The 26,353-nt window shown below is 42.7% G+C and overlaps 1 protein-coding gene across 5 annotated transcripts in view; it reads left to right on the forward strand.

Annotated features, from left to right (window-relative positions):
* CLCN3 (chloride voltage-gated channel 3) overlaps window positions 1–26,353 on the forward strand; it is a 139,454-nt gene that overhangs the window by 91,990 nt on the left and 21,111 nt on the right. For all 5 annotated transcript variants that reach the window (XM_077477195.1, XM_077477194.1, XM_077477198.1 and 2 more), the window contains 9 exons: window positions 2,616–2,715; window positions 6,748–6,935; window positions 10,273–10,395; window positions 10,960–11,166; window positions 17,823–17,903; window positions 18,455–19,000; window positions 19,258–19,444; window positions 22,688–23,086; window positions 25,003–25,219. In XM_077477195.1, coding sequence (XP_077333321.1) covers window positions 2,616–2,715; window positions 6,748–6,935; window positions 10,273–10,395; window positions 10,960–11,166; window positions 17,823–17,903; window positions 18,455–19,000; window positions 19,258–19,444; window positions 22,688–23,086; window positions 25,003–25,219 — 2,048 coding nt within the window. The remainder of the gene's footprint in view (window positions 1–2,615; window positions 2,716–6,747; window positions 6,936–10,272; window positions 10,396–10,959; window positions 11,167–17,822; window positions 17,904–18,454; window positions 19,001–19,257; window positions 19,445–22,687; window positions 23,087–25,002; window positions 25,220–26,353) is intronic.

The following is a 26,353-nucleotide window of genomic DNA, read 5'->3' on the forward strand; positions in this document are numbered from 1 at the left end:
GGGGGGGGGGTGCGGTGTGTGTGTGTGTGTGTTCCTTTGGGGGGGGGTGTGTGTGTGTATGTTCCTTCGGGGGGGGGCGGTGTGTGTGTGTGTATGTTCTTTCGGGGGGGGGGGTGCGGTGTGTGTGTGTATGTTCCTTCGGGGGGGGGTTTGTGTGTGTATGTTCCTTCGGGGGGGGTTTGTGTGTGTATGTTCCTTCGGGGGGGGGGGGGGGTGTATGTTCTTTCGGGGGGGGGTGTATGTTCTTTCGGGGGGGGGAGGTGTATGTTCTTTCGGGGGGGGGGGGTGTATGTTCCTTCGGGGGGGGGGTGTGTATGTTCCTTCGGGGGGGGGGGGGTGTATGTTCCTTCGGGGGGGGGGTGTGTATGTTCCTTCGGGGGGGGGGTGTGTATGTTCCTTCGGGGGGGGTGTGTATGTTCCTTCGGGGGGGGGGGTGTATGTTCCTTCGGGGGGGGGGGTGTGTGTGTATGTTCCTTCGGGGGGGGTGTGTGTGTATGTTCCTTTGGGGGGGGGTGTGTGTGTATGTTCCTTTGGGGGGGGGGGGGGTGTGTGTGTGTGTATATGTTCCTTGGGGGGGGGGGGGCGGTGTGTGTGTGTATATGTTCTTTCGGGGGGGGGGGTGCGTTGTGTGTGTATGTTCCTTCGGGGGGGGTGTATGTTCCTTCGGGGGGGGGGTGTGTGTGTGTGTGTGTGTGTGTGTGTGTATGTTCCTTCGGGGGGGGGGTGTGTGTGTGTGTGTGTATGTTCCTTCGGGGGGGCGGTGTGTGTGTATGTTCCTTCAGGGGGGGGGGTGTGTGTTCCCTCGGGGGGGGGGGGGTGTTCCCTCATGGGGTATGTGTACCCTCGGGGTGTGTTTGTGTGTTCCCTCATGGGGTGTGTGTGTGTGTTCTCTCATGGGGTCGGTGTGTGTGTGTTCTCTCATGGGGTCGGTGTGTGTGTGTTCTCTCATGGGGTGGGTGTGTGTGTGTTCTCTCATGGGGTGGGTGTGTGTGTGTTCTCTCATGGGGTGGGTGTGTGTGTTCTCTCATGGGGTGGGTGTGTGTGTTCTCTCATGGGGTGGGTGTGTGTGTGTTCTCTCATGGGGTGGGTGTGTGTGTGTTCTCTCATGGGGTGGGTGTGTGTGTTCTCTCATGGGGTGGGTGTGTGTGTTCTCTCATGGGGTGGGTGTGTGTGTGTGTTCTCTCATGGGGTGGGTGTGTGTGTGTGTTCTCTCATGGGGTGGGTGTGTGTGTGTGTTCTCTCATGGGGTGGGTGTGTGTGTGTGTTCTCTCATGGGGTGGGTGTGTGTGTGTGTTCTCTCATGGGGTGGGTGTGTGTGTGTGTTCTCTCATGGGGTGGGTGTGTGTGTTCTCTCATGGGGTGGGTGTGTGTGTTCTCTCATGGGGTGGGTGTGTGTGTGTGTTCTCTCATGGGGTGTGTGTGTGTTATAACTGTTTGTGGGGATGGGCACACTGGGACAACACAGAGATCGCTGTTCCTGATAATTAGGAGCAGACTTTCTCAGTGTCTTCAACCAGGATCTGCCTTGTTTACAGATCCCCGTTCTGCCCCTCCGTGAAGCGTTTGCAAGTGGCCGTCAGACATTGAGTCCATGGGACCTGCGATTGCGTTCCCATTGCGTGCAGCGGGTGCCCACCCACACTATTGCATGAAACAACGTACAGGTACGTTGATTCGTGCGATAGACCAGCCCTGCGCAGTATATATATGGTGGGTGGTCTTAAAGTGGTTAAAGAATATCCTTTTTACTAACCAAAACCTAAGCAAGGTCAAGGAGGGACACTTTCCTGCGATCCTGTAGGCATTCCATGACACTTCATGTCCACACCAAGCCATAGGATATAGTCGTTTATATCCTTTTAAGTCTGCTCCCAGGAGTGAGTGAAGCAGGACTGCATTTGGAAGCCACGTGGAATACTACAAGTTGGGAGTTTCCCAGACCAATAGTTTAAATATCAGTTTTGGTGCACAGTGGTCATGGGTTCAGGTCCCACCAAATTCCTTTATCATGGAGGCTTTATGTTCCTCCAGAACCATATTGGTTACTTAATTAGCTTTAGCACTGGACCAAGTGTGTGTGGACATAGGGCGAGCTTCTTTGGAAAGCATCTACTGATGTGTCTGGATGGTTGTTCCTTGTAAGAGTAAGACCATTCAGAGAACACTCAGCAAAGTAAAATGGATTCAGTTTCTGTATGTCATTTTTTTGACAGTGTGAATTTTAGAGCCCTTTCACACTGACAGCGCCCGGGCGTCAGCGGTAAAGCTATTTTAGCGCCGCTTTACCGTTGCTTTTGAGGCACTTCCCCCGCTAGTGGACGAATAAAGGGTTGATTTTAATGGGCAGGGGCGTTTTAGGAGTGGTGTATACACCGCTCCTAAAGCGCCCCAAAGAAACTTTTTTTTAGCATCCTGGAAGCGCAGCGCCCCATTGTGAAAGCACTCTGGCTTTTACACTGGGATTGTAGATGAGGCATTTTACAGGCGCTATTTTTATCGCTAAAGAGCCCAAAAAACGCTTCAGTGTAAAGGGGTCTTATGGTTTTATATCTTGAAGGAAGGATATAACTGAAACTGTTTTGTTGTTGACAACAACTATTATTCTTTTTCCCCAGATTAACAGCAAAAAGAAGGAGTCTGCATGGGAGTTATCTAAAAGCCTCTATGACGCTTGGTCAGGATGGCTGGTTGTAACGCTAACTGGTTTAGCATCAGGTAAGTAACTGATTGACGTCTGCTTTTAAAAGCCAGGTATTTAAAAAAGGAGACATAAATGTTTTATGCCACTATTTTATTAACCACTTCCGTCGCCACTTTGAAGAGGGATATAGTTGTTCTGGCAGCAGGTAGCTACCATTACCCCGGTATCCACTTCTTCGGTGAGCAGTCTGCTTTTAGTTAAAAGTGGTCTCTCTGGTGCTCTCTGGCGAACGGGTTCACTCCCTGGCTTGATATGGAGACGAGTGAGGCAAAGATGGCCCCCACCTGTCTGCCTATCATTGCAGGGTGGAAGCAACGTCAAAATGTCACTTCCGCCCATAGCTCTTAATGAGACCTTTTTTTTTTTTTTATGACATTTCATTTTTTTAATTGCGTTTTAGTGTAAATATGAGATCTGAGGTCTTTTTGATCTCATATTTAAGAGATCCTGTCATGCTTTTTTTTTTCCTATTACAAGGGATGTTTAGTGACACAATTTTATTTATTTTTTAACAAGAACAGTGTAAAAAAGGTAAAATGAGAATTTTTTTTTTAAATGCCCATCGAGCTCGAATGCGAATGCATAAGCGAGCAGCGCCCGCATATGAAAACTGTGTTCAAACCACACGTGTAAAGTATCGCCACGATCGGTAGAGCAAGAGCAATAATTCTAGCCCTATACCTCCTCTGTAACTCAAAACATGCAAGCTGTAGAATTTTTTAAATGTCCCCTATGAAGATCTTTAAGGGTAAAAGCTTGTCGCCATTCGAGTGGGCGCAATTTTGAAACGTGAGATGTTGACTATCAATTTACTCTGCACAACATTATCTTTCACAATATAAAAAAAAAATGGACTAACTTTACTGTTGTCTTATTTTCTAATTAAATTTTTTTTATTCTTTACAAAAAAAAAGTGCGCTTGTAAGACCGCTGAGCAAATACGATGTGACAAAGTATTGTAACGCCCGCCATTTTATTCTCTAGGGTGTTAGAAAAAAAATATATAATGTTTGGGGGTTCTAAGTAATTTTCTAGTAAAAAAACAAACCAGTTTTTAACTTAAACACAAAATCTCAGAAAGCGGCTCGGTCCTTAGGTGGTTAAAGGACAGCTGTAGCTTTTGGTGGTACAAGTTGTCATTTAAGGCATGCCTTATGTCCCTGAGTTTAGCCTACCTGGTTCAACACTTATTTGTGTCCCATTTCTGGCGATCTTCGCTGTATGGCCCTGACTTTAGTTGCACATCCTTTTTCTTCTGAAAATTCCCTTCTTCATCTTGTGCTTATGTGCCACAGCCCCATTTCTTGCTGTGAGGAGCCCAATTCATGGCAGCCTCCTGTGGAGTATAGCTCCCCCCATAAGATTGAATGAGAACCAACCACCTCCTTTTCAAATCTATATATGCGTGCGATATATTCTGTTACTAGCATTAACACAGCAGTTTTTGTTCTCGTAATTGTAAAGTTCACGACAGAGGCCAGATATTCATAGAACCTGGGTTCATGTAATTGGACACTGGAACAACTTCGCATCCTTATGGCTCCCTTCACATACGGTATAGTAGTGACATCTACCTAGGGACAGGAAGTGTTATTTTCAGGAAAACCAGGTGAAAATAAAGCAGAAGTAGCTTGAAAGAATACAGCCACCATACCAAACATAAATGTTGAATCTGGAGTCAAAGCTGCATAATAAATCCATAATTCAGTGCAGAAACACCAGATTCTTGGAGTGAACAACTTTCACAAATATAAGCAAAATTGTGAAAATATCATAAAATCAGATTGCATGATTTTGCTGTCTTGCTTTTTAAAATATTCATAGTTCAAAAAAATGCAGCCGAAAGTTAATGCATATTACCAACTGCATAGTTAGTAATATGTTATGTAGTCACATGACATTTGGGGGGCGCTTTCCTCTGCAGACAGTAGGTGTAAACGGTCATTCAGTCTCTATGGGTGGAAGGGCTGATGTGAGTGGTAATCCATCTCTCATTCAAAATCTGAAATGGGAATTGCTACCCCTGCAGCCTGTGGAAAGCTTTACCTAGTTTGGGACTGATTTATGTTTCTATCTAGAATGCTGGCTGCAGAGCAATCATTAAATATTAATGTGCTGTTACAGATAAAGTGCCTTGACTTCCACTTTAAAGCACCTTTCCACACATTCCCCTCCTGAAGTGTTGTGTTACTACATATTTTGCATTGAGGCAGCCTATTCATTTGAATACAGATTTGAAAAAACCTCTATTGAGTGGGATTATAAAGGCAACAATATAAAGAAGAAAAAAATTATAAAACCCATAAATTTATTCACATAATCAAAAATACATAATTGTAAATGCCTATTCCTTTGAATGGACTGCAAACACAGAAGAATGGACAAAAAAAAAAAAACACTGTTTTTTTTTTTTTTTTTGTCTGGATTACATAAAAACAATTAGTAAGACCATATCGCCAAAAAGCCTTGTTTATACAAAAAAATATATATATATATATTATTTGGGTATTTAACAAAATATATAAGATAAGCATGTCGATAGCAGAAGTGTAAAAATTGTTATGAAACAAATTTGCTTATGTCCGCATGGCATGGCTACCATGGACATATGATAGTACGCTATGCCTCGCCCCTGAAACAGTGTAATGCCGTGTACACATGGCCAGAATTTTTTACATCAAAGGTCAGACGGAACAAATCCGTCGGACAATTCCATCGTGTGTGGGCTTCATTGGACCTTTGCTGTCGAAAAATCAGACGGACTTTAGATTTAGAACATGTTTCAAATCTTTCCGACGGACTCGAGTCCGGACGAAAAATCAGTTCGTCTGTATGCTAGTCCGATAGACGAAAACCGATGCTAGGGCTTCTATTCGCTACTGGCTGTGAACTTCCTTATTCTAGTCCTGTCGTACGTCATCATGGTCCATCGGACTTTGGGGTGATTGTGTGTGGCCAAGTCCGTTTGTTCGGAAAGTCAGTCGGGAAGACCGTCGGACCTAGTCTGCCAGAAAGTCTGGTCTTGTGCACACGGCATAATCGATTAGACCAGCTGATTATTCTCAGTGGTCTGTTTGGCAGTGAACAGAGGAGGAGTAGGCAGAGTCACACATGCTGAGGATAGGGATGTCCATTGGGAGGGCTCTGGCTGGGCATCTGTCTTGAAGCGTCAAACCAGAGTTGACGCTGCATGCTGGTTAAAGGCTTGATATAGGTATAGGTTTGCTTAGGTTTTAGGCTACTTTCACACTGGGACGCCCGGCCTTTAGTGATAAAGTGCCGCTCATTTTAATGGTGCTTTTGCAGCACTTTCCGACCGCTAGTGGAACGATTTTTACCAAAAGAAAAATGCAGCGCTGCTCATTATTCATTGCAATGGGCAGGACATTTTGGGAATGCTAAATACAGCACTCCCAACCTGCCCAAAAATGCCGCTTGCAAGATTATTCCTAACGTCCCACAAGCACACTGCAATGAATGGGAGACAGTTTTCATGCGCTTTTCAGAGGCTATTTCTAGCTCTAAAGCACCTGAAAACTGCCTCGGTGTGAAAGTAGCCTCATTTGTAGTCTGGCTTTCTATTCGGGTCCTTTTTATTTGAGCAATTACATTCATACACGACTGCAGATTCTTGCAGCTGGGATGAAAGGTGTATGCGAATGGTGGTGACTGCTTGGCCTGTACAGTACAAAGTAATGACAGGCTGAGAGAAGCCGTGGCTGGTTTGTATGGACCTGCAGAACCTGTGGTTAAGGCTGGATGAGCGAACAAATGCTTCAAGCCTATAACACATGTACCATGTACTTTTGCCATATTTAATGACCTGTATTACCCAGAGGTATCCTGGCACTGTCCTGAAATTTCTGTTTACTGGAAGGTTACCAGAATAGGAGAAATTGTTGCCTGAGCAGTTTGGGATGGGTAACTTAGAGATATATAAAAATGTCTGCTCTTGTATTGTATCTTTGTAAGGTGCTCTATACAAGCTTGATTCAATCCTACCCAAGTTGTAAAATGGGTCTAAATACTAAAATTTGTATCCACAGGTGCCCTTGCAGGCCTAATAGACATTGCAGCAGACTGGATGGCAGATTTGAAGGAAGGCATTTGCATGAATAAGTTTTGGTTTAACCATGAGCAATGTTGCTGGGACTCGAATTTTGCCACATTTGATGAAAGAGACAAGTGTCCGCAATGGAACACCTGGGCGGATCTTATCATTGGCCAGGCAGAAGTAAGTCTTCCTACACTTGTTATAAAAAGGATAATTTTATCTGTTCAATTCAATATACATATATTGTTTTCAGCTCAGAAACTTCATCTTGAGTTTTTGTCATTTTTGTTGGGGAAATATTACAACTTTATTATTTTTTGTGTGTACGTATGATATTTTTTTGTCTATATTATTAAACAAAAAGAGTTGCCGTTTTGGGTAATTTTCACCATGATTCATCTTTCTAGTGAAGTGCACTGTCTCAAGCCTGTCTACCACTTACACACCGTTTTGTTTTATCTTTATCCCCAGCAACATGTTCTGTAGTTCGTATTGAATTAACAAAATACTGGCTTGTCTTATAGCATATAACATTTCTATTTTAATCTTTTCTGAGGGACAGGGTCCACATTCCCGTGCAGTGGTGCAATAGCGACAGTCCATTTGTTTAAATGGGCTTCCAAGTGCACCCAACTGCTGAAAAAAGTAAAGCTGCACCAAACTGTTCTGAAACTGCATGGTACTGCGGTACTATGCTATTAGGTGCCCGCACGCGCAATGAGTTTGGAGTGCCATTAACAATATATTGGCACTGGCATGGGGATAGCAAGGCCAGTACGATCATCTGGGAAACTTGTACAAAATGAGCATTTTCCAGCAGCACGCTATGGTGTTAACCGTCCCTGAAGCTGTGGACAGTGTGTTTAAGATTTCACACACATTTGTGTAATGCATGTGCCCTTTCTTTGGTTACTTAAAAGTATTTTAATTGTACTAGTCAATTTTTTACAAACTGAACTGCATTTATCTTTTGTTCTCCATGCCCACTTAGACCCCTTTAACACCGAGCTGCCTAGGGTGTCGGGTAAAGCGGCGCTATTTTTAGCGCCGTTTTAGTGGTGCTATTCGGCCGCTAGCGGGACAGTTTTAACCCCCCCCCCCCCAGCGGCTGAAAAGGGGTTAAATCCGCCCGCAAAACGCAGCCGGAGCGGTGTTTTGATGGTGGTATCGCAGCGCTGCCCCATTGATTTCAATGGGGCGCAGCGGTGGAGGAGCGGGGAGTTCACCGCTCCAAAGAAGCTGCTGGCAGCAGGACTTTTTTAAATGGTTAAAAAAAACAAAAAAAAAAACAAACAACATTTTTTTATCGGAACTCTTCTTGGCTCTTAAAGGATCTTTGCGTAATAAGTTTTGCTGTACAAATGTGACACGCATTCGCACAGCTCCTACTTTGCCTTATTCTGCCGTAATGCTTTGTTTTTAAATACCTCAGTAAAGAGAAAAATGCTCTATGGCGACTAGATGGCGCTAACAATCATACAAGGTAATTATATTACACAGCATAACAGAATACGACAAGTTTCATTGGAGCTGTGCGGATGTGTGCCGCGTTTCTTCAGCAGACTTTTTATACATAGATTCCATAATGTTAAAAGGGACCGTTTTTTTAAAAGCACAATGATCTTATCCTTATAGACCAGTGATGGCAAACCTTGGCACTCCAGATGTTTTGGAACTACATTTCCCATGATATTCAACTACACTGCAGAGTGCATGAGCCTCATGGAAAATGTAGTTCCAAAACATCTGGAGTGCCAAGGTTCCCCACCATTGTTATATACTATAATCCATAGGAAAGAGAGTAATGAAACTGGGTAGATGCTATTTAGGCTTTATTATCTAGTATTTAGGCTTTTTTTGTTTTTTTAATCAAATACATTTTTTTTATTAAAATACTTTATTTTTTATTCTCGGTGCTGCAAATCTCTATGTGCATTTCTGCTGCATGCCATCGCTCTGGAATGGCTTCCTGATGGTAACATTGGTGGGCCATACCTACATAATGTTTCTTGGTACAGCTGCTTGTAGTCTCAACTAGGATCATGTTTTTTTACATGGTGACAACATAGAAGCACAATTTAAAGACTGTTGTCGCCTCATAACAGGAAGTGCCTTAACAAGATCATATCTACTGTAGGGATGCACCAATGCAAGTTTTTTAAGACCAAGTATGAACATCAATACTTTTTCTCAAGTTCTCGCCAGTACCAATTACCGAAACCTATTTTGCCTTTGGAAGCATTTTTTTTTTTTTATAGACATAACGCCCAGCTCACCTGCCTCTACCCTGGTGTTGTAGCGGTAGAGCACTTGCCAGAGCTTCCGTCGGTCCGAATATCACGTCTTACACTGCTGTGCCTTTGCCCAATATCGTCCTGTGTTTCTCTCCATAAAGGCATCAGTTCGGTTTTGACAGCGGCCTTTCAGCCCTCTCCGGTGCGTCTTTGTTCAGCGGTTCACCTGATCCATTCTCCAAAATCATACTGGGCTCTTTTTAAAAACATGCTGCAGCTGGCCTGCACATATGTGAACCGGCTCTAATGAAAAGACGACAGGTTCACATGTCACGCAAATCGGATTTGGTTTAAAAAGCATCAAATTCGCATATGCATGAACCGGGTCAGTCTGCGGTCTTGAAGGTATCCATTTTAGTATCGGAGAATTTGCATGAGTACAAGTACTTGTGCAAATGCTTAGTATCGTTAGTGGTGCAGCGCTAATCCTACTGTATATCAATCTAGGCAAGTCACTGCCATCCAAACTTCTCCAACTTCTTGTTCTCACTATGTTACATTTATTTATCCATTCCACATATTGAGCAAGATGTTTTGGAAGGAAATTACTTTTGTAATTTGAAATGTTCGTGTGACAGTTTGGCACCTGCATTTTGCATAAGATGATGTGTGCAACACACACACACACACACACACACACACACACACACACACACACACACCACACACCACACACCACACACCACACACCACACACCACACACACCACACACACACACCACACACACACACACACACACCTTTAAAGCAGTTGTAAACCGCTGGGTGCTCTTCTTTTTTTTTTTTTTTTTTTTTTTTTTTCTGACCTGCAAGGTCAAGCTGTAATGTGCTCGTATGCATCGCATATTAGGACATTATCTGAAACTCAACTGAAAACAAGGCATTCCAGTGATGTGCAGTCATCGCTGGAGGCCGCTTCCAACTTCGCCCATCATCTTTCCAGGTTCGCAAACTCTGGCTGTGTGACTGGCCAGAGCTGCGATGTCACTCCCACGCATGCGCTGTTCCTTCAGAGTGCATGCGCTGATGACTTTTGCTGCATATATAGTAAATATCTCCTAAACTCTGCACGTTTAGGAGATATTTACAGTAGCTATTAGCTGACTAAAGTCAGTGATTGACGTTTACAACCACTTTTAAGTGCCTGTTGTTCATTTAGATATGGTACAAATGGCATAACAGAATGACTTAAAATGCAATTTTTATGCTTTTTTTTTTTATAGGGACCTGGATCTTATATAATGAACTACATTATGTACATCTTCTGGGCTTTGAGTTTTGCCTTTTTGGCTGTTTGTCTGGTGAAAGTGTTTGCCCCCTATGCCTGTGGCTCAGGAATTCCAGAGGTGAGTTTTGGTTGTGCTGCTTCTATAGTAGTGTATATAATATGGTAGATACATCCGACTGTCCATTATTTACCAGCTGTAATCTTCCATTAAAGAGATGTATGTGTGTAAAGCCCCTTACTATTTTCACTGTTCACTACTGAGATATAAAATAAATTGATCTGGCTTGCTCAATGCAGGCCACATATTGTCAAACCAATGTGACAATGGAAGAAGTGATGACCTGCCTGTGGTCAACCAGTTGGGTAATGTAACTTGTATCAATACCCTCTTTCTCTTATATTTTGTGTTTTTGTTTTTTAGGCAATATTTATATTCCCCATGTTGCTCTTGGGAGAAAACCTATGTAATATCTTCATCACTGCTGATTACCCGTGATGTAATATCTTTATTGCTGCATCCATAGTAGTATTGTTGGCTTTAGTTAAGCAAAAGGTTAAAGTAATGATCTATTAGAAAAAATGGGCACGGCAATTCCAGCAATGTGTTGTACTGAAGTAGTAAGGCATTAAATTAATAATAATTTAAATAAAATTAATGAATTAAAATAATTTCTTTTTGCAGATTAAAACCATTTTAAGTGGATTCATCATCAGAGGTTACTTGGGAAAGTGGACTTTAATGATCAAAACAGTAACACTGGTACTTGCTGTGGCTTCAGGCCTGAGCTTGGGGAAGGAGGGTCCCTTAGTACACGTTGCTTGCTGCTGTGGAAATATATTCTCCTACCTCTTTCCGAAGTATAGCACAAATGAGGCGAAGAAAAGGGAGGTAAGCCTGGCATACACGTACAAGCTACAAAATGGTTGCACATATATGTGGTGAGCATTTTTTTTTTTTTAAGGCTATGTAATGGACAACCATCTCATCTCAAGTTAGGCTCAAATCCTGACAGTTGTATATACTGCTAAATGCTATCAATTCATTGATGGGTCATGGGAAGAACTGATAGTCAAAATCAATATTCATGAAAATGATCGTTTTCCCTTGTCTATTAAGGGACAAAGATATCCTAAACCTTTAAGTTATACTTGCGCCCAAATGAGGATTGGACCCTGGTAAACAAAGTGTAGGCCAGCCCAGAGATGACCCTTCCTAGCATGCCTTTGTTTTTTGCTAGTATCCTAGGAAGATAGATGTCTTTCCTTAGTTCCACTGATTCAAACAACCTATTTTTATTCTAGCAATTTATTATCTTAATTGTACAGCATAGGACTTCTATTTCTTGACTATTTGCATCTACCTTCAGGAGATTGGACCCTGCAAAAAAAAACTTGATCGAGCCTCCCGCAGAGAACACCATGTAACCCCACCCCCTGTGCGAGACTCCAGTTTTTTTTTTGTTGTTCTTTCTTTTTATGTATCCCTAGGTGATGTACCTGTTTTCCTCTGGAGAAGAAGTATTCATTTGTAAAACAGTCAATTTTTTTCTGGAACTTCTGTCAAGATTTGACTGCTGCATTAAGCTATCTGCCAGTTCTAGTATCCGTCACGTTTGGTTTGCACCTTGGGGACTGTTCCATGTATTTAATGCTTTGTGCACTGGATTCTGCGTTAGTCGTTTTGTCTCCAACATTTATCTGTGCAAGCAATTTAAAATTGCTGTTTTTTTTCTCCTGTGTAAAGGAAAGGTAAACCATCGCTCAGGGTGATGGCTGTTCTTCTGTCTTGGGGGGCAATGTCCTGTTATGACACCTCTCCCATTATATGATCTAGCTCCTTCTTAGGCACACACCCTCTGGCCTGTATGACAAAAGCAGGATGCTATTCCAGTCACTTCTAGAACCTTCAGCTTCCAGAGGCCAGAAAAACTGTGTCCTCTATACCTCCCTGATCCCATTCATGATTCAGAGGCAGAACCTCCTTTCTTTGAAGACATTATGGAGGAAATTATTGAGAACCATTATTTTGTAGCAGAAGCTGCAGGTGATTTTTCTTTCCCTTGCCGCAGTGCAAGGTCCTGTCACCATAAAGATGTAGTAGAAAACAACACAGGGTTTTCAAGAATACAGAATGAAGGGGCTCCAGAATGTCAGTTCTGAGCTGAGAAAGGTGTTTTTTCTTATTTCTTACAATCCAGGACCTGACAATAGTTTGGGTCTCCATCCAAAAATTGAGAGGTCTCTGCAATAGCGGGGAGTGTGTATGCACGGTGCAGTTGCAGTCTGTGACAAAGCAGCATGGTAAAAATTCCTAAAGTGGATGTTAACCCCATTCATGAAATTTGAGCTGGGCACATGCAGTGTTTATAGCTCATCAAAGCACTAAGTTCCGTGTATTTCTCCTGCTCCATTCTTCTGTTATCAGCTTGATCGCTTCTGACAAGTTCTCGCTAAAACCAGCCTGAACTTTGTGTCAAGGTCTCTGCAAGTCTCTGCTTATGTTGAGAGGGGGTGTGTGCCTTTATTCCAATCAGATATCTCACAGTGTATGGCAAATATCCATACCCGCAGGTGAATCAGGAAGAGAAAATTCTAACAGGAGCTGCACTTTAACCACTTCCTGACCAGCCGCCGCAGATAATGCACAGGGCTTGAAAGGCCCTATTGACAAGAAATTGGAGTCATTATTAAAAGCTTCCTTTTCTTTGGCCAGTTCAGCTATTCAGCAATTGGTATCTGCCAGTCTGTAAGGGATCAGATTAGACAGCCTGACAGACCTAAGCTGGGAGGATGATCTGCCTGAAAATATGACAGCTATTGCTCGAGTTTTGCTGTTGATGCCTTAAAGGATTCAATACAGCAGGTTTCTCGTTTGGCTCTATACATATGCGCAGACTTTTGTGGCTTAAGAACTGGTCAGCCGAGCTTCCTTGTAAAAAGTTATTGGCAGGTTTTCCCTTTCATCTGGAATGTTTATTTGGTGATCTAGACAAATATATCCAAAAGATTTCCAGAGGGAAGAGCTCTCTACTTCCTGTGAAGAAAAGCACAAGTCGTCCCTCGTTTAAAAACTCTGAGACTGCTTCCTCAAATGTTTCACCGCCAAGACAGTTACGCCACCAACAGAGCGCTAGGGCCAGGGTTAAGCCACAAGGCCAGGGCCAGAAAAAGTCCTGGGTCCAAAATTCTTCTAAACTGAGCACCAAGCCCTCCTTTTAAGGGGACACCCCCACTCCATAGGGTGGGGGTAAGGCTTCTGTACTTTGCAGACATTTGGAGAACAATAATTCTGGACGAGTGGTTCACCTCAGCTATATCCCATGGTTACAAGCTTGAGTTGTGGGGGGTTCCCCCTCAGAGGTTTTTAAGATCCACCGTCTTCCCTCAGATCCTCAAAAAATAGACTTATTGCTTCAGGCACTACATCATTTAGTTCATCAAGGAGTGAATGTAGAGGTTCCTGTATCCGAAAAAGGCATGGGGCTTTACGCAAACCTGTTTACGGTTCAAAAACAAAATGGGGAAACGAGGCCCATTTTGGATCCCTGAACCAGTATCTACTGATCCCGTCCTTTCGGATTGAGTCTGTCTGCTCAGTAGTAGCCTCACTCCAGATGGCAGACTTTCTAGCCTCCATCGATATAAAGCTAGCGTATATACACGTACATATTTTTCAGCCTCATCAGAGATTCCTGCAATTTTTCAGTTTGTGGCTCTACCCTTCTGGCTTGCTACAGCTCCTCGGGTGTTCACAAAGGTCCTAGCACCAGTACTGGGTGTTTTAAGGGCCCAAGGGATCTTGATATTCAGGTATCTGGATGACCTCCTGCTCAGAGATCACTCACTGCAGGCTCTAGAACAGAGCATAACATGCACAGTGCGGTATTTGGAAAGCTTAGGCTGGATCATAAATACCAAAAAGTCAACCTTGAGACCAATTCAAAGTCTAAAGTATTTAGGTCTGATGCTTGATACGGTCAAAGCAAGAGTATTCTTGCCACCCGCAAGGCTCTGTGCCCTGAAGGATCAGGTGCGTCAGATAAGGGGCACCAGACAACCCTCTATTCGGCTCTATAAGTCTTCTAGGGAGGATGGTATCCTCCTTCGAGGCAGTGCCCTATGCCCAGTTCCATTCCAGGACTCTTCAACAAGACCTCTTGTTGGCTTGGAACAGGAAAGGACAAGCCTGGATTATCCAATGCACTTATCTCCTCGGGCACACTTAAGCCTAAACTGGTGGTTGCAGGATTAGAACCTGTGAAAGGGAAGATCCTTCCTCCTGGTAACTTAGAGAGTACTGACTACAGATGCCAGATCTCTCAGGCTGGGGAGCGATCCTAGAAGAGCTCACAGCTCAGGGGAAATCATCAAGGACAGAACAGATCCTGCCCATCAAGGTCCCAGAATTACGGGCAGTACGACTGGCCCTACGGTCCTGGACAGTGGCGCTTCAGGACTACCCTATCAGGGTTCAGTCTGGCAATGCCACTGCAGTGGCCTATATAAACCACCAAGGTGGTACCAAGCGTTGTTCAGCTCTGAAGGAGCTGAACTACATACTAACCTGGGCAGAGAGACATGCAAATTCTATCGGCAGTTCATATCCCACGAGTGGAGAATTGGAAGGCAGATTTTCCCAGCCCCCAGCAAATCTGCCCGGGGGAATGGTCCCTAAACCCAGGGGTGTTCCAGGAAGTTTGCCAACGTTGGGGATGGCCAGAGGTTGACCTACTAGCATCCAGGTTCAACAACAAGCTTCAGCAGTTTGTGTCCTGAACAAGAGATCCTCTGGCAATCAGGGCAGATGCTCTGGTAGTTCCATGGAGCCAGTTTATGCTTTTCCCTCCGATCCCTTTCCTTCCACATTTTGTTGCTCAGAATTTGGGGAGAGGGAGTTCCAGTCAATCTGGTGGCACCAGCCTGGCTCAGAAGGCCCTGGTTCCCGGAGATTGTTAGACTGACAATAGATGGGCCATGGACGCTTCCACGCCACCCCAATCTACTGTCTCAAGGTCCTATATTCCACCCCAATTTACAGTCTCTAGTTTTGACAGTATGGCTATTGAAGCCAGGGTTTTAAAGGAAGGTGGCGTCTCAGAACCAGTAGTGTCTACCCTAGTGAATGCTAGAAAAACTTGCTAAGAAAATCGATCATAAGGTCTGGGAGATTTATATTGCTTGATGTGAAGCCAAAAAATGTCATCCTCGGAAATACGTGATTGTAGAAAAGAGAGAATTCTCCCAATCAGCTGTGGAAATCAAATTGTCTTTGAGTACAATCAAAGGTCAAGTTTTGGCCCTATCAGTATTCTTCCAAAGGCCTTTAGCCTCCCTTTCACTGGTCTGAACCTTTATGCAGGGGGCAACTCGCTTGCTTCCCCTAATTAGGTCACCTATGTGTCCTTGGGACTTGAACTTGGTGCTGTCTACGTTACAGAAACAACCATTTGAGCATATCAAGGAAATTCCATTAGGCTTGCTGTCACGCAAGCTAGCCTTCCTGATGGCCATCACCTCATCTAGAAGGGTGTCGGAGTTGGCGGCCCTTTCGTGCCGGGAACCATACTGGATCCTTCACCACAACAGGGGCTTGTTACGACCTGTTCTATCCTTTTTGCCAAAAATTGTGTCGGCTTTTCATTTAAATCGGGGCATTATTTTGCCTTCTTTTTTCTCTCAGCCTCGTTTGGCGGAAGAGAGACGACTGCATTCTTTGGACATTTTCTGGGCAGTCGAGGTTTATTTGTCTAGATCAGACTCTTTTTGGTAAAAAAAAAAAAAAAAAAAAGGACCCAAGAAGGGGCAGGCAGCTTCCATTGTCAATTGGGTCTGTCAATTGGTCATTCAGGCCAATGGTCTGAAACTTAAAGCTCCTCCCTTTAGGGTAAGGGCTCATTCTACCAGGGGTGTTGGAACCTCCTGGGCTTTTCGCCATCGGGTATCTGTGGCTCAGATTTGTAAGGCTGCTACCTGGTCTTTAGTGCATACGTTCACAAAATGTTATCAAGTGGATGTTCGAGCAGCCAAGGATTCGGCTTTCGGCCACAGTGTGCTGTGGGCTGCCATATAAGGTCTGATGGCTATTGTTTGGCAGGGTGTCTCCCTCCCCTCAAGGCTATTGCTCTGGGATGTCCCAGCAGGTAATGAATATTGGCCTAACTCTGTGTCCCATGATGTATGAAAAAGAAAATAGGATTTTTTCGTCATACTTGCCTTTAAAATCCTTTTCTTTGAGTGTGCATCATGGGACACAGAGGTCCCTCCCCTCTTTTTGAGGATTCGGTGCAAAAATGAAGTACTTACTGTATGGGAGGGGTTATGTAGGGAATCCCTTCCGGTCTATAGACCTTTGGTCTACCAGTGTCCATTCACCTGGAGATGAAGTATAACCCAGCAGATAATGAATATTAGCCTAACTTCGTGTCCCATGATGTAGTCAAAGAAAAGGATTTTACAGGTAAGTATGATGAAAAAAATCCTATTTTTGTAGAAAACCCAATGATCAAAATTAGAGAACAGCAATGACTGTAGCACTGAGAAAGATTACAACTACAATTTCTGAAGGTTTCAACAATTAATAGGAAGTGGGGGGGGGGGGGGGCCCTTGCTTTGAATGACTTCTTCAGAACATCTGCGGTCACAGGACTCACTAGTCTCTCACACTGCTCTGGTGTGATTTTGATCCGCTCTTTTTTCAGTCTCTTCCACAGAGACTGTATTGGGTTTCTTGGCCATAACTTTGTCGCCAAGTATTTTCAGAGGTTTTCTATTATATTTAGATGAGAACTCTGGGCTGGCCATTTCAATATTTCATGTTTTCACCTTCAAGGAACTGCTTTACCAGTTTTGCTGTGTGACAGGGGGCGTTGTGCATGAAAATTGCTGGCTGATTAGGTGGTGAACGTAGGGAAAGAAACCGCATGTTCTAGAAGGTTCTGATAAACATTTGCATTCACTCTGCCATGTAGCTGTATAAGAGGCCCAACTCCTGATGATGAAAACTTCCCCCACCCATGACTCTTCCCCCTCCACCTTTCACTGACTTCTTTACACACTTTGGGTTCAGTCTTTCCCAGTTTTATGACAAACATAATGTTTCCCATTGGGCCCAAATAAATGAAACTTGCTTTCATCACTAAAGGGAACTTTGGACTAGTTCTCCTCTGTCCAAACATGCTCCCCAACAAAGGTTAGTCCTAGCCTTTTGATTCTGTCTGCTAATGAGAGGTTTGGTAAGCAGAGTGCAATTCACTGATGTAAAGCACACAGCTTGTACTTTATAAATTTGCAGTGAGATTTTACTTTGGCCCTGAGTATTGCAGTTTAGTAGTTAGGCCAAATCTGCCAAGCAGATTTTCACAAGACCATTTTTTGCTTTTTAGACAAGAAAGATCAGGAGCAAGGATCCAGTTCTCGTTTCACTTTGGAAAACTCCTTTTATCTGACTTCTATCCAGCCTTTCTCATATACAGTATATATCTTGTCAGAGAGTGCTCTGTAGCTTTAATAGAAGACTTAATAACATTTCATTTTTCTGTTTTGTAGGTTCTTTCGGCAGCTTCAGCAGCTGGTGTATCTGTAGCATTTGGCGCACCTATTGGCGGTGTCCTGTTCAGCTTGGAAGAAGTAAGTAATGCATATTATTTATTTATTTATTTCCCTTACAGGTTTGTATAATAATTACTAGTGTATCCTAAGCATAATGTATATGGGCTCATTTCACTTGGGGTTCTGGACCTTGTTTGGTAGATTAGTTTCCAAGGTGGAGAATAGAAGTCCTCCCAAGTAGTTAAGCTATACATGTCCTTATTTGGTTGACTCCTTTAGGAACATTGCATGAAGAATCATAGCAGTGTGCAGTAAGCTTTCTGACATTTTAATCCAATGTTGCGAAGTAATACTTGGCTAGACAACTGAGTAGAGAGTCATTGAATGTATACCTGTATATGCCATGCTGAACAGTTCCAGACTGTTTAACACACAGTGCTAGAAGTTCTAATGGCTTGAATAGTTAGTCATGGTTGAACACTTGCAATTTGGCTGCATATATAGCCGAAGCAATTGAAATTCTCTGTAAACTTCAAAGAAAATCGAAAAAGATTTAATGGAAATTTGGAGTCGGTAGTAATTTCCCCTTTTTGTCAATGTTGTTTTCTCATATATCTCTGTTTCTCCAGGTCAGTTACTATTTCCCTCTCAAGACATTATGGAGGTCCTTCTTTGCAGCATTGGTGGCTGCCTTCATCTTGCGATCTATTAATCCCTTTGGGAACAGTCGGCTTGTGCTATTTTATGTTGAGTACCACACTCCATGGTATCTATTTGAACTGATCCCATTCATCCTTCTTGGAGTGTTTGGTGGTCTGTGGGGAGCCTTTTTCATCCGTGCAAACATTGCCTGGTGTCGGCGCCGGAAAACAACGAAGTTTGGAAAGTACCCAGTGTTGGAGGTTATTGTGGTGGCTGCCATTACAGCAATCATTGCTTTCCCAAACCCCTACACTCGCTTCAATACTAGCCAACTGATTAAAGAGCTCTTCACGGATTGTGGGCCATTGGAATCCTCTACACTTTGTGATTATAAAAATGATATGAATGCTAGCAAAATCGTGGATGATATTCCAGACCGGCCTGCTGGTAATGGCGTTTACTCTGCTATGTGGCAACTGTGCTTGGCACTTGTGTTCAAAATCATCATGACAGTCTTCACATTTGGCATTAAGGTAACAAAGTTCTGAGTCACTAGTTAACCTCAGGTATTTCTTGACTGTTCCATATCTCAAAGCCAGTACGGACAGTTTACGCAGACCTTTTCCAACCTAGAGTTTATGTAAGGAGGATGTTTAAAGCAAGTGATCTTTTATTTGTTGATTCTCCAGCCTTTCTATTAAAGGGCTCTTGTTAGTTTGTGGTTTGGTATATATATTTTTTCCTTTTAAATACTCTGAACGAGATTTTACTTGTAGTTTTCCCTTTGCAGGTTCCATCAGGCCTATTTATCCCTAGCATGGCAATTGGTGCCATAGCAGGAAGGATTGTGGGTATTGCTGTCGAGCAGCTGGCTTATTACCACCATGACTGGTTCATATTCAAGCAGTGGTGTGAAGTAGGCGCAGACTGTATCACCCCAGGGCTGTATGCTATGGTTGGGGCTGCTGCTTGTTTGGGTAAGTTTGTGATGCATATTGGAAATGAGCTTGGGCATTCTCCAAACTTGACTTTATCCAAACTTCCACTAAGTGTTCCTTTCTAGTCCAGTCAGCTGTGGGCTGGGTCATTATTTGCCCTGCAGCACATATAAACCACAGAAAAAGATTGTAACATCAGTTCCCTAGTATGGACACCCATATTTAGTCACTGCCATTGGGACACTGGCTTCACCAGCTTCTCACCCCTGTGTTTACATGTGCTGCAGGGCAGGGAATGACATCCCACAGATGATTGGACCAGAAAATAGATCAAAGTGTAACTTTGGCTAGAAATAGTTTGAAGGATGATGCCCAAGCTCATCTCTAATGCTTATGTTATATGCTATGTTGAGATCTCTGCATCTGGAGTTCTCAGTGCTGCATTCATCAATGAGATCTCTATAAAAGAGTTCCAGGCCCAGCTTTCAGTCAATGACATCTCCGCACCAATCTTCCAGGACCAACACTCAATCAGTGAGATCTCTGCTTGTGTATATGGTCAAATAATGTTGAAGAGACTATGGTGCAATCCAAACTGCTTCATGACCTCTTCTGGGTGAGTGTTGTAGTGACTCACAATGAATGGACTTTCTCCAAAATCCATGATGTGTATTTTCTCCAGAATCTTAGAACCCACCAGCACATCGGATGCTCAGTTTTGGTCAATTTATTAGTAGCAAATCAAAAAGTGCAGTGTTTTCAGAGCTTATACCAGCCCCTTCAGACAAATGATGAACATACTAGAATCCATTAAATAATAACACAGAACAATAAAAAAAAGCCCCACCCTTAACTAGGATCAACCCCTATCTTCACAGTATGCAAAAAAAAATGCCCAAAAAAAAATCGTAATATCAGAAGCACCCAATTTTCTCATCGTGTACACATGTTCATCAGGAACAGCACCAGCTCAGCTGAGCATCAGGGCATGCAAAATGATGACTATTGCCACTAGCACAAAGTTATGGTTAAGCAACCTGCAGGGACCCTGTTCCTGCCAAAAAATAAACAAAAGGGCTGGATTACAAGTGAGCAGAGCTAACACAGTGACTGCACAAGACAATAGAAAGGAGAGAAACCTCCACACATACACTGGCCAAGATGGAGGTTAGTAAACTAAGTTGAAAAATAGCACGAGAGGTCATTAAAGCGGCAAGTCATGTTTAGTCATGTTTAGTCAATTCTAGCAAATTTGCCAAGATTACATTCGATAAATCACTAAATAATTCAAGAAAAGGGGGAAGTTAGAGGCCAAGCACCGACTATAATGCTGCAACACTTTGATCAATGCTTACACGACACACCTTATATTACAAAACCCTCTCTGATATTTCAACATACTTGGGACATGGTTCATTTCTGGGACCTAGACAAATACGTTACAAAATAATGAATATAAATAGAATGTATTTTACTTTACACATGTCATACTATATCTTACTTAAGCACTTAAGGACCAGGCCTTTTTTTCATACTTGTTAAAATCATTTTTTCCTTGCTCAAAATTTACAATTATTCTAAATAATTCAAGAAAAGGGGGGACGTTAGGGGCAACACATCTGACAAGCTAATAAGCAAAAAAAAAACCCCAAACGATCTCTTGTGTAAAAAATGGTGGGAATGTTTGTTACTTCAGTTGTTATGGTCATTTCTTTTAGTAATTAAAGAGGCTGTAAACCCTCGTCCTATGCATTAAGGTGAAAAAACTTCTTCTGGCAGTGACCGGCCCCCCAGCCCCCTGTTTTTACTTACCTGAGCCCCGTAATTCTCTCGGTGGAGATGCACTTTCCCTCTCTATGCGGGGTCCTGGCTCTTGATTGGATAGATTGATAGCAGCACAGCCATCGGCTGCCGCTACTGTCAATCAAATCCAATGATGTGGGGCAGAGTCTAGCATTCGTGTCTATGGAAGCAAATGCTGGACTTGGGAGCGCGACCGCACGGGGCCACTATGTGCAAAATGAGATGCACAGTGGAGGCAAGTATGGCATTTATTATTTAAAAAAATAAATAAAACACAAAGGTTTACAATCAGTTTCATTGTTTATATGCTCTGGAGATGGGGGTAGTCAGTGGTAGGATGGCCATAGAATAAGCAATTTTCTTTCCTTCAATCATGGGTCAAAGGAAAGAAAATTGCTTGATTACCTTATTATCAATGACTATGTTGATGGGGGAATCCCTCCTGCTGTGCTATTGTATTCTATTCGGGAGGTTTCCCTGCTGTTAGAATACAATGACTGCTGGCAGCTGTAGCTGCTGGAAGTGATCACAAGAAGCAAATAACGACAGGCTGGTTGCACTAATGTCCATCAATAGAGCTGCCCATCAATGGTTCAAAATTTGTCTGGTTCAGCTAGAATTTCGATCCATTTTTGACCGGCTTTAGGATTAAGTAATTCTCATATTGTTATGTGCTTCTATTCAATGGGTGCTGGAGTGTTCAGAATTTCTCACTGCCTGAAGAAGATGTGAGTCTAAACCCCAAAACACTGCACCTGTCTACTTCTGGCTAATATATTGCTCACTACTGAGCATCTGATGAGCTGGTGATCTCTACAAATGGTTTTCCATGGGACCTCTGGCCACTGTTTTACATGTCTTGCACTCGGTCAGTTACATAGTTAATCTGGTTGAAAAAAAGACCATCCAGTTCAACATAGGGGAAAAAAAACAAAACGCATACAAAATACCCTCCATAAATACAAACCAATACCCACAGTTGATCCAGAGGAAGGCAAAAAAACAAAAAAAATAAAATAAAGCATGTTGGTGAAATCTCTGCATCCGTGTTTCAGGTTTGGCACTCAGTTGAGATCTTTACCTGAATTCCAGGCCCTGCACTCATCAGAGAGACCTCTGAATCCTAGTTCCAAGTCCAGCACGTAGTCACTTGAGATATCTGCAGTGAGTCAAGTGCAACTCCAGGTTTCCCTATTTTTTGCAAAAGGAATAGTGAGATTCTTCCTTTTGCATGGGACTGATATGTCATGGCTTTGAGTACAGATTGAATCTCTTGCTGATTTTAGCACTAATGTCCCCGACAGATAAATTAAGCCGTTTAGTGATTAGTTCCGTCAGTATCCTACAGATCTCTGTCCCAGGTGAATTTTAAAGGAAAGGACACTTCAGTGTGAGATGTTGATGGTCTTTAATAAATATATTACTACTCAAAAAAATGAGCGTAAACCACTATCTGTTTACGGTTTGTATTTGTTACAGGTGGAGTAACTCGAATGACTGTGTCCCTCGTTGTTATAGTCTTTGAGCTCACCGGAGGTTTGGAGTACATTGTACCACTAATGGCGGCTGTAATGACCAGTAAGTGGGTTGGAGATGCTTTTGGACGGGAAGGCATCTATGAGTCTCACATACGATTGAATGGCTATCCTTTCTTGGATGCAAAGGAAGAATTCACGCACACTACACTGGCACGTGATGTGATGAGGCCAAGGAGGAGTGACCCACCTCTGGCAGTTCTCACTCAAGATAATATGACTGTAGATGATATAGAAAGCCTGATCAATGAAACCAGCTTCAATGGCTTTCCTGTCATAATGTCAAAGGAGTCCCAACGGCTGGTCGGTTTTGCTCTGAGAAGAGATTTAACACTAGCTATAGGTAAGAAAGATACAAATTCCCTAATTCTGTTACGGTTTCTTTATAATCCAGTTGTTTGATTATGGGTAACCACATTTAAGCCGTAGAACTTCTTTTGCTCCCACAGAGTCATTTAACTTCAAAGCTGCAGATCACAGTCGTTTTTTTTTTTTTACTTTAATTTTTTTTATACTGACTTGGTGCACTTTTAGGCTTCAATGCACATTGTCGCTGCACAGCCATGGGTTTTGTAGTGAGAAGAAGAAAGACGGAAAGAGGGACGGGGGGAGTAGGAAGCCCACTGATCCTAGCCCATAGTCAATTCTGAGAGGTGCCGTGACTGCACTCGGAGGATAAGTTCCAGCGAAATTCCGCAGCAAAAATGTCAGTTAAAGGAGTTGTAAAGTCTTGTGGTTTTTCACCTTAATGCATTCTATGCCTTAAGGTAAAAAACCTTCTGTGCTGCAACTGCCCCCCTTTTTCTTACCTGAATTTATTCGTTCCAGCGCCGAGCCCAGCAGCTCCAGCCCTGCTGTCTTGGTTCCTCATTGGATAGATTGATAGCAGCCATTGGCTCCCGCTGCATCAGTCAAATTCAGTGATGCTGGGGTCTGAGCCAAATCCTGCTGTCTGTGTCAGTGGGCGCAGCAGCAGGACTTGGGAGCGCTCCGGCACGGGTGCCTCTATGGAATGCGTCTCTTTCTGGGGGCACTCAATGAAGAAGAGCCAGGAGCACTGCCGGGGGACTCCTGAAAAAGAGGATCGGGGTCGCTTTGTGCAAAACCCTTACACAGAGCAGGTAAGCGTTACATATTTTTTAATAAAAAAACAAACATACCTTTACAATCACTTTTAGGAGGATTTTCCAGTAAACCCCAGGAGCCCGTAATTTTGTTAATCTGAAGAACAAAAATGTAATATATTGCAGCTTACCAGTCATTGGATATGCTAGCTAGCCGCATTAATTTTTGTATTTTTAGGCTAAGAATATCTACTTCAAGTACAGAAAATATCTGCTGATCTAGCCATAAATGCAGTGTAGTTGTCACTTCTTGTAAGCTGAAGAGGTTGCAAAAAACCTCATCTTGTTTAAACTACTAATCCCATCACCCCACATGTAACTGACAGGGGGCAGACTCTTTAATCTCCTGTGGAACATATAATATGTATGTGCAGCAGCAGGGCAGGTGGGCTTTAACGCCCATGCGCTGCACATATGTGTCCATGAGGACCAAAGTTTCTGTGTTGAGGGTGCTCTCCCAGGACAGGGACAGCTGTCACAGACAACACCCGGTCTCTGTTTATGATTTGGAGCCAGCGTTGGGGGGGGGGGGGGGGGGCTCTCAATCACATTTGCTATGACAGCCAATCACTGTGATCACAGGATAGGAAAGTCCATCCCATCCCCAGCCTTAAGACCCACCTTGAAGCAAAGCTACCCAAAACAGACAAAATCTAAGAAACGGTAAGAAGATATATATTTTTATATATATAATATTTTTGTTTTGGAGTTTAGATATGCTTAAGAGGAACTTGTCAGGATAAAAGTATGGTAGATGATCCTGGTGGCTTGTTTTTTAAAGGTTCAAGCTCCATATATATTGTTGTTCTTCATTACTTGCTGAGGTACATGTTGGTTCCTTGTCAAGAGATTTACCAAATAATTAATCCAGAATGAGGATGACATCACTAGACTCACATCATCAACAAACTAAAAGCCTGCAATGGTTGCTGCCTTATTTGTATTCTGATGAGGTTTGAGTGTGAAAATCACACCAAGATTTGGAATCCAAAATGAAGTTTTATTCCCAAACTATAGCAGGTACTACAGCCCTGGACACATCAATCACATCAAATATTTCTGTCCTGACAGGTTTATGCTGAAGACCCGCTGGAGTGTCTGTTACTAACAAGAATATTTTGCTTCCCATTTTTAGAAAATGCAAGAAAAAAACAGGAAGGCATTGTTGGAAGCTCCCGGGTATGCTTTGCCCAACACACACCATCCCTTCCAGCAGAAAGCCCTCGCCCCCTGAAACTCCGCACCATCCTGGACATGAGTCCCTTTACAGTAACTGACCATACACCAATGGAGATAGTAGTGGATATATTCCGCAAGCTGGGGCTTAGACAGTGCCTTGTCACTCACAATGGGTGAGTTGCCTTCTTTATTTTACTTACTAATGTGTTGATGTATTACTTCTAGACAGTTAATCTACTTTTCTATTTTGTACCACTCGTGTGAAATGTTTTAAGATCATATATAAAAACTGAAAACATAAGGACTATTTAAAGGGAAACTATAAAGGTTTTGAGTCACTTTTTTAAGGTTTTATATTTCTTTAAACTAATATATTTTATGTATACGTAGCAGAGCTGCACGATTGATAAAGAATCGGATCACGATTCTCCCCTCCCCCCGCAATCTTAAAGCATTTTCCCAATTTCTATGCAGAGTTCTCTAACAGCTGAAAACTGCCTAAAAAAATAAAATAAAAATCCAGGCAGTCTGCCAAGATTATGATAACGTTGCTTAAGCTGGATACACACTATACAATTTTCTTTTGATTTTTTTTTTTCCTTTAGAAACCTAAACCCTTTCAATTTGTATGCAATCAGGCAGGCCCGCTACATAGTTAAAGTTAAATGTTAAAGGTAAAGTTAAAAGAAATTCAACAACAAAAGTTGTATAGTATGTATCCTCTCTTAGAGATAGAGATACATTGTAATGTTTAGGCTGGATTCACACAATCTGCAAAATGCAAAAAGCACTAAAACTGCATAGCCTTAGTCCTTTTAGATCAAAGGAATGAACTCCAGTCTGTAAATGAGGGAAGTTTAACCGCTTAGGCTAAACCTTTTTCTGGTATTTGTTGGTTACATGTTAAAATCAGTATCAGTATAGAGAATTACTTAGAACCCCCAAATATATTATATAAAATTTATTTATTTTTTTATTAGCAGGGACCCTAGAGAATAAAATGGCTTTTTTTTGTTGCACTGTATTTGCGCAGCGGTCTTTCAAATAAATTTTTTTGGGGGAAAAACACACTTTAACCACTTACAGACCAGACCATTTTGCTGGTCAAAGACCAGACCACTTTTTGCGATTCGGCACTGCGTCGCTTTAACTGACAATTGCGCGGTTGTGTGACGTGGCTCCCCAAAAAAATTTGCGTCTTTTTTTCCCCCCACAAATACAGGTCCTTCTCAAAAAATGTGCATATTGTGATAAAGTTCATTATTTTCTGTAATGTACTGATAAACATTAGACTTTCATATATTTTA

The sequence above is a fragment of the Lithobates pipiens genome, unplaced genomic scaffold, assembly GCF_037356315.1.
Source record: "Lithobates pipiens isolate NorthernLeopardFrog02 unplaced genomic scaffold, aLitPip1_a1.2 Scaffold_13, whole genome shotgun sequence".
Taxonomy (NCBI): domain Eukaryota; kingdom Metazoa; phylum Chordata; class Amphibia; order Anura; family Ranidae; genus Lithobates; species Lithobates pipiens.